At 37.2% G+C, this 7,915-nt stretch overlaps 1 protein-coding gene across 2 annotated transcripts; it reads left to right on the forward strand.

The window, feature by feature from the left end:
- The first annotated feature begins 1,617 nt into the window (after positions 1 to 1,617).
- Positions 1,618 to 3,673, forward strand: LOC142543147 (BTB/POZ domain-containing protein At5g60050). Of its 2 annotated transcripts, none has more exons than XM_075650214.1 (2): positions 1,618 to 2,225; positions 2,530 to 3,673. In XM_075650214.1, the coding sequence occupies exons 1-2, from the start codon at positions 1,713 to 1,715 to the stop codon at positions 3,505 to 3,507; spliced, it is 1,491 nt and encodes a 496-aa protein (XP_075506329.1). In that variant the 5' UTR covers positions 1,618 to 1,712; the 3' UTR covers positions 3,508 to 3,673. The 2 variants fall into 2 exon arrangements, with proteins under 2 accessions (XP_075506329.1, XP_075506327.1); XM_075650212.1 differs by having other exon boundaries at positions 1,619 to 2,243; positions 2,530 to 3,671.
- The last annotated feature ends 4,242 nt before the right edge of the window (positions 3,674 to 7,915 follow it).

Consider the following 7,915-nt stretch of genomic DNA (forward strand, 5'->3'; position numbering starts at 1 on the left):
GTTGTACAAGCTATAGATCAATCTCTGAATATGCACACCAAGAGAGTCGCTCTGTTGAGGTGCAAACAGCAATGTGTTACTCATCAAAAACTTATTCAGGCATATTCACAAACATCTTGAGTGTAGCATGAAATGTGATATATTCTACGAGGATTGGAAAAATAGTGAAATATACCTACCTTGAGAAGGAGTGGCTTGATGTAAAGGAGATTGATGATGGCAATTTTCAGAAACTTGAATGGCATCACAAATTCGATGTAATCGGTGGTTTCTTCGGGAATATCGGTGGGCACCGATGGAGATTTGGAGGAAGGAAATGAGGAAGAAAGAGATAAGGATGGGGTTCAGGGAATGCACACTCTGTTGGAGGAAGAAACATGAGTTTCATCTGTCAATTCTTCTTCAAGTCTGTAGAACTATTCCTTGTAACCATATGATTCTACGTTGAGCTATGAATAGGTAGAAGAACGAATAAAGCAAATAAATAGTCAACTTGGCTCACTGGACCGAATTGGTAAAATTAGCCAAATAGCCAAAATGGCCCAAATTGGCTAGGGAGGCAATTGTCGTGCCTAAAATTATGTTATTATTTCAGAAGCCCATAAGAGAAGCCCAACAGATAAATCCTAGTGAAGTTGCAGTTGGCCCAATGAAAGAAAGTTGCGGCCGGTTACATCCATTACCCAAGATGGAAGACCGTGGAGTGATCGTGGAAATGAGCTCAAATTGACGTGCAAAAATGTGACAAAAGCAGAAGGAAGAATCCAAAAGAAAACACACAACACACACATACAACAAATCTACAGCAAAGCTCTGTAGAATTCTGTCATTAATTATTCGCTCATTTTCCATTTTCCAAGCAGTCTATTTCTCATTTCTTCAACTTTATTGTAAAATGTTAATCAAAATTCATAACAACATATTTAAGTTTGATGTTGTCCGTGTATTCTCTCTATAATTTCCTTTATTTTCCTCAATTTACACGTTTAGCTTTGAAGCCATTTCGAAAGAATTATAACTAACGGTCGAATCGAGACTCATAATGCTTGGTAAACAAAGTCAGATCTCTTCACATTTGGCACGAACACGTGCTTAGCACGTCCCGCAATTTTCGTGAGAAACAGTTACTAACATATTAGAAGTATTTGTTACTCAAATATCATTCATTAGTACCACATTTTAAATGTTATACTGATTTTCAACCGAAAAACGAGTCATTAATGTTAATACTTATCATACATGTTAGGGTACTAAAAAATTATATATCAACAACAGATATGAAATATTTTGTATTCAAATACCCTATATTTGTTCATTTGGAAAAAATATGAACGGAAAAATGTATAACTTTTATTTTATATAAATTAAAAAGTACAAACAAATATTTTTTTTAATAAACTGACAACAAATAAAAGTACAACGTTCTATCTTTTTACATTAAATTTTATATTATTACATAAATTTTTAAAATAAAAAATATCATATTTAAATAATTTAAAAAGTTATGAACAATCGATAAATGTTAGAATCTGTTTTTTTTTTTTTTTAAATTTTTATATTTATATATATATATATAAATTATATCTCGTGCAGCCAATTCAAGATAATTTACAAATAAAAATAAAATTAATGGGGATTTCAGGTTTTGGATTTTAGCGCACATTTTATTTCCACCAGTCGCAGTCACATGCTCTGAGCATCGCAACACTTGAATGGCGTCCCAGAAATCATCAAGAAACCAACATCAATCGGTCTCCGCAATGATAAGGCAAGGCTTCATCTCCGGCCCCTTCCTCTCCCCTCCCCGAAGCATTCGGCCCGCTCCAGGCCCGATGAACCCGACCCTCTTCGAGATGATGGCCATTGAGCAGGCCCGTGAGCCCAAACCCAAGTCAGATGCCCAAAAGAAAGTCCAAGAAAGGATTTCTGAGGCGTTGACACGGGCCCCATTTCGAAAAAATCATGAACTATGGGGGATGGGTGACGTCAGACTGACGGTGGCGGAGGCGGGGGGAGGGGAGTCCGCGGCGTTTCGGGTGTCCATGGACGTGCACCAGAGGGTCTTGGCGGGGAAGAGCAGGTTCTTCGCGGAGAAGCTCCGGCGGATTGGTGCGCATTCTGTTGAGATTCTCGAATGTGACGATGTGGAGGTTTATGTGGAGGCTGTGGTGCTAATGTACAGCGATAATTTGAAGACTAAGCTCATGGGTATGGAGGTTTCCAAGGTTTTGTCCCTCTTGAAGGTCTCTGCTTTTTATCCCATTTCCCCTTCTTGGCTTTATTTTATGTTTATACAAAGAACTTTAATTTGTTATTTTCTTGGAATTGTTCGTTTTTTATTCCTTTTGTCCATTTAGTTTGTTTCTTTCTTGGACGATCCATAGCTACCAAATAGATTATTATTCAACTCGGATTGGAATACGAAATGTTTAGTGATGTGCAGTCATATGCGTAATGTATAATAATCTTGGTCGGTTTGTTTCGGTTTGGATTGAAGTGTTTTTGAGGTTATTTTCGCGACATTTGCAGGTATCTTCAGCTTTGCTGTTTGATGATGGGATAAGGACATGTTTGGAGTACCTAGAAGCAGTACCGTGGTCTCAAGATGATGAGGAACTAATGGTTTCGCATCTAAATCAACTTCAGCTCGATGAATCAAGAACGGATGCTGTGCTTCAGAGATTGACCGCTGAGCCATCAACATCTGCAAGTGCTGATGAGATTTTCTTCAAACTGTCATTCGGTGTATTGCAGGCCAAAGATGATAAATCCTGCAAAGAAATGAAAGTTTTGATATCTCGATTGCTCAAAAACAATGCTAACCACCATGGATTTCATGATCGGCATGATATAACGAGAGATACCTTGTATAACCTATGTGATAGATGTCTTAGTTCTCTCGTGCTATGTTTATCCGAAGCTACATGCTTAGATGAAAGCGTGAGTGAGAGAAGTACATTGATGGGGGAGATAGCTCGAGAGGCGGACAATATGCAGTGGATTGTTGGTATTTTGATCGACAGAAAAATGGGAGATGAGTTTGTGAAGTTATGGGGCGACCAGAAGGAGCTCGCAGTTCTTCATTCGAAGATTCCCAGTTTGTATCGGCATGAAGTTAGCAAGATTACAGCACAATTATGTATCTCTATCGGGAGAGGACATATCTTAGTGCCAAAGGATACGAGGTTTTCTTTGCTGTCGACTTGGTTGGTGGCACTGTACGATGATTTCAGGTGGATGAGAAGGGCTGGAAAATCAGTTGACAAGAAATTGATCGAGGAGGGATTGTGTCGAACAATCCTCACTCTGCCGTTGGCTCAGCAGCAGTCTATTTTACTCGATTGGTTTAATAGATTCCTTAACATAGGGGATGATTGTCCTAATATTCAGAGAGCATTCGAGATTTGGTGGAGAAGGGCTTTCGTGAAAAGATACACGATTGAGCTCCAACCGCAGATTACGGCTCACGATATCCTAAACCAATCGAACGGCTCACGATCCTCCTGATGTCCTATATTCATGAAAATGACCATATAACATATCTTTTTGTCGAAGAGATTGTGGGATAGAATCATTGTATTCTGTACGCTGGCTACTTTTTGAAATGAGGATTGGATTGTTTTCTTTCTCAAAATCTTTAAGGTTTTGAGAAAATGTTGTAGTTCACCTTCACTTTCACTTTCACTTTCACTGAGTTCTAAATTTTGTTTAATTCTTCATATTATAAATATTAACGAGAGCTTAAGTTACTATGTTATATTGGAACTCGGTTTTTAAAAGATACAAAAGCGAAAGATTTAAGTAAATAAATCATTTTAATCTAGATCAAGCCCAAGTGATTTCCACTGTTGGACAATCGAATTACACCAGGGGCAAAGATATTTCCGTAAATAAGCGAGCCAGCCCACACCTTTCTTGGCGAACGGCAGCCCAAGTGATTTCCTCTTTTGTATCTTCTTCTGGCTCGTATCTGTTAGAAAACTGCGTCGTGTACCATTCATAAAGCTGCTGGTTCAAGTCTTTTTAACAAAGTATAAATAGACTCCCTTACACTTGCAATTTACATATCATTTTCACCATTTCTCTCTAATTTAATTTTACATGGAATTTTTTTAAGTTTATTTATTTAAAATCCGAATTTGCAATATATAAATTATTGAATTTGGATTTTATAAGTTGTATGTAAATTAAATTCAAGAGCTGATTTCTAATTTTTTGAGCAAAAATCCAAGTTTTGCAAGAAGTAGAATCTTGAAATTTGGAATTTAAAGTTTTAATGCTTAGAATACGAGATTGGAAAGTTTGTACACCAAGTTAACAAAGTAATAATTATTTCAAGGTTTGTGTTACTATAAAATTTGTAGTCTTAACAGCCTTTGTATTTTGGGAAAATTATTGACGTTCAAACATTGGCACTTGAGCGAGGTAATAAGGTTTTAATGTAAAAGAGTCAAACTTTTAACTCAACTATTTTTCTTGTAGCCAATTTTGTTCATTTGCAAATAGCCCATATGTATTCCCAAGTGTAGATTTTTGCCTACAATCTTGAAAAGATTTGAACTAAAATGACATAACGCAAATACAATAGGCCTATCTGTTGTAATGGAGAAAAACTTGAAAAATTCAACGGTTCGGATTTCAAAAGATGCTCTTCTATCTAACACTATTTTGACAAAATTTATAAAACAGACATCCTAACACTTGTTGAAGGAGACAAGAATACCATTGGTGCATTAAATCATAACGATTTTCTATACAAGAGTTTCATTTTTAATGGGCTTGATTATTGAAACGTCTACTAACTTTTTTTTTATTTTAAAGCTAAATTTTGAAATAACTAATTTCAAGCATGTATGCAGTACTGCGGTAGAACACACGTTTTTAAAATAGGAGGATTCCAATACTAGTAAAAATACTGCAGTTAAAAATATTCCAAAACGAAAAACCCTAGACAGTCGAGCATCATGATTCAAAAGTTAGACATACAAAAATCCTGACAATCTTCAACATATAAAAATGACAGAGTATAAAAAAATTCATTATCTCTCCTAACTCATGGACAAGATGTGCGGAAAAATAAGGTCCTTGAGTTAGCTTGCGAACATCCAGCCCCGTTTAATCAGTCTTTGGCACCTCGAGTCTCCTCATCGATATGCTCACATGCATCATTCACACCTAGTAAGTCTAAAGACTCAATATACCATAAATGTTATAACGAGTACATATACATAAATACAACAGTGAAAAGTACCGTAATCAACATACATTTCATGATCTTCAAAACGTGAACTTAAACGTATCGTAACAAAGCATAACGTGTCAAAACATGTCTCAACATATCAACATATACGTGTTCATTTTCTTTCATTGAATTCAGTTCATTTTTTGTGACTTTCGTATCAACTCTATCGTATCAGCTCTATTCGATGGATCCATCTATGTATAACCGTGGTACCCGGCGGCGGGGACATCAGCGAAAGTATTCCCCATCCACTGAGCCTTGGCCTTACATGTCATCATATTCGTATTAGTTACAACCAACTCCCATCCTTCAAAACTTATCATATTCATCACATATAAAAATCATACATATAGGTAATTTTCCTTAAAATCAAGCATGCAAAGTATTTTTCATAATTACACAAAAATTCGTGTTCATGACATCATATACATTAAAAACGTGTAATTCTGTGATCAGGACACTGCCAGGACTGCTAACTCGACCCCAGGCACAAAATGACCATTTTGTCCCTTGAAATCCTAATTGACCGTTTTACCCATGGACCTCAAAATTTCGCCCCAAGCCAACCAAACACCTTAAAACACCTCAAATTATATTATAATAATTTCTTATACGTAAAATTGATCCCGTTTCATAACTTATATGATTCGTTTTATAACTTGGACCGGGATCTCGGTTTTAATCCGAATCAACCCGAAACTCAACCAAATTTTCCAAACTTAAACCATGAGTTAACGACCCCTAACCAAACCTCAAACACCCAAATTCAGACCACAGGAAGCCCTCGGTAACCCCTTGAGAGATGCTAGAATTTCTACATGTGCAACGCTTCAAAGCCTACTCGATTAGTAGGTGCTACCCCTCGGCCCAAACCCCAAACCATCAAGACCGGACCCTAGCTATTCACCCTAGGACGATGACTGACCACTTAAGACCCTCAATGGCCTAACCCTAATCAAGAAAGACAAGTTTGCTTGTACAAAAATCACATTTCTTTAAGTTAACATATAAATAATCAGCCCTTAGTGTGATTAACACAATTCTCAAGTGATCAACATGCTCTTCTTGATTTTTGCTATACACAAGGATATCATCAAAATAAACCACAACAAATTTTCCTATGTGTGTAAGCAAGACATGATTCATTAACCGCATAAAGGTGCTAGGAGCGTTAATTAAACCAAAAGGCATGACCATCTACTCATATAACCCATATTTGGTTTTAAATGCAGTTTTCCACTCATCACCTTCCCTCATCCTTATTTGGTGATAGCCACTCTTCAAGTCAATCTTGCTAAAGATAGATGCACTATGCAATTCATATAACATATCATCTAGTCTAGGTATGGTATGCCTATAATTGATGGTTATATTATTAAATACCCTATAATCCACACACATACGCCATGAGCCATCTTTCTTAAGAATTAGTAAAACAGGTACAACATAAGGAGACATGGACTCACACACAAAACCCTTATCTAACAACCCAATTTCCTGCCGTTGAAGCTCCTTAGTCTCCTGTGAATTGCTTCTATAAGCTGGACAATTTGGCAATGCACTTCCGAGCACAAAATCAATTTGGTGCTCAATCCCCCTCGATGGTGGTAGTCCTTGAGGTAGCTCTTCCGAAAATACATATTCAAATTCATGCAAGAGTGAAACAACAATGCTCGGAAGGGACCCAGCTATATCGCTTGTGTTAAGGAGGATCTCCTTGTAAATAATGAACACAAGTGGTTCATGTGTGTGCAAAATTTGCTTCAACTCACTCTTTTGGGTCATATACGTTTTTTTCTTGGCCTATTTCCTCTCATTTTTTCCCCTCGTTTTCTTTCCTCTCTTTTTTCTTTTGTATGACCGTCTCACTCTTTTGATCACTCTTTTTTTCAGCCATTTCATTTTTTCTTTCAAAAGCCATCTTCTTTTTTTGTTCACTCTTTTTTTCGGCCTCATCTGTCTTCTTTTTTTCAATTGGTTCTCCATAACTTGCTTTGGGGACAATGGAAGTAAGACAACAGATTCCTTCTTGAGAACAAAAGAATACCTATTCCTAAACCCATCATGCGTCACTCGCTTATCATATTGCCACGGCCTCCACAATTCAATAACGAACAAGGATCGTTGTTGTGTCCAGATCTTTTGAATCAAGTGTGAGTTTTGTGATATTCACCTTTGAGTTATAAAACTTTGCAACAAATATTCACGAGTATACAATTGAGAAACAGACGAACCTTCAAAGAACTGGTCCTTGAAAATCTATATGTGATCAATCGACAAACGCCACAAGAATAAATCCTTGATAAGTTTGATTTGAAGAACAAAGCAAAGCTTTTAATGTTTGAGAGAAAAACTCTAAAACTTTTGAATAAACTCAATAAAAGTGTGTAAAATTCCGTTCCTAATATGTTTACATATCAAAAGGATATCAAATCTAGATCCCAAAATAATTAAAACTCTAAACTAGGAAACTAAATATTTTCTCGTAGCTGGGCGGCGCTCGGGCGGTAGGATTTGACCACTCGAGCGCGGGGTCTTCTGGACTTTTGGCGCTCGGGCGGTAAGATCTTACCGCTCGAGCGCGGGGCATTCTGAAAGTCTTCCTTGGACAGTAAATATGGCGCTCGGGCAGTAAGATTTGGCCGCTCGGGCACCGCTGCTTCTGGACTCCTC

Source organism: Primulina tabacum, chromosome 4 (assembly GCF_025594145.1).
Source record: "Primulina tabacum isolate GXHZ01 chromosome 4, ASM2559414v2, whole genome shotgun sequence".
Lineage (NCBI taxonomy): Eukaryota > Viridiplantae > Streptophyta > Magnoliopsida > Lamiales > Gesneriaceae > Primulina > Primulina tabacum.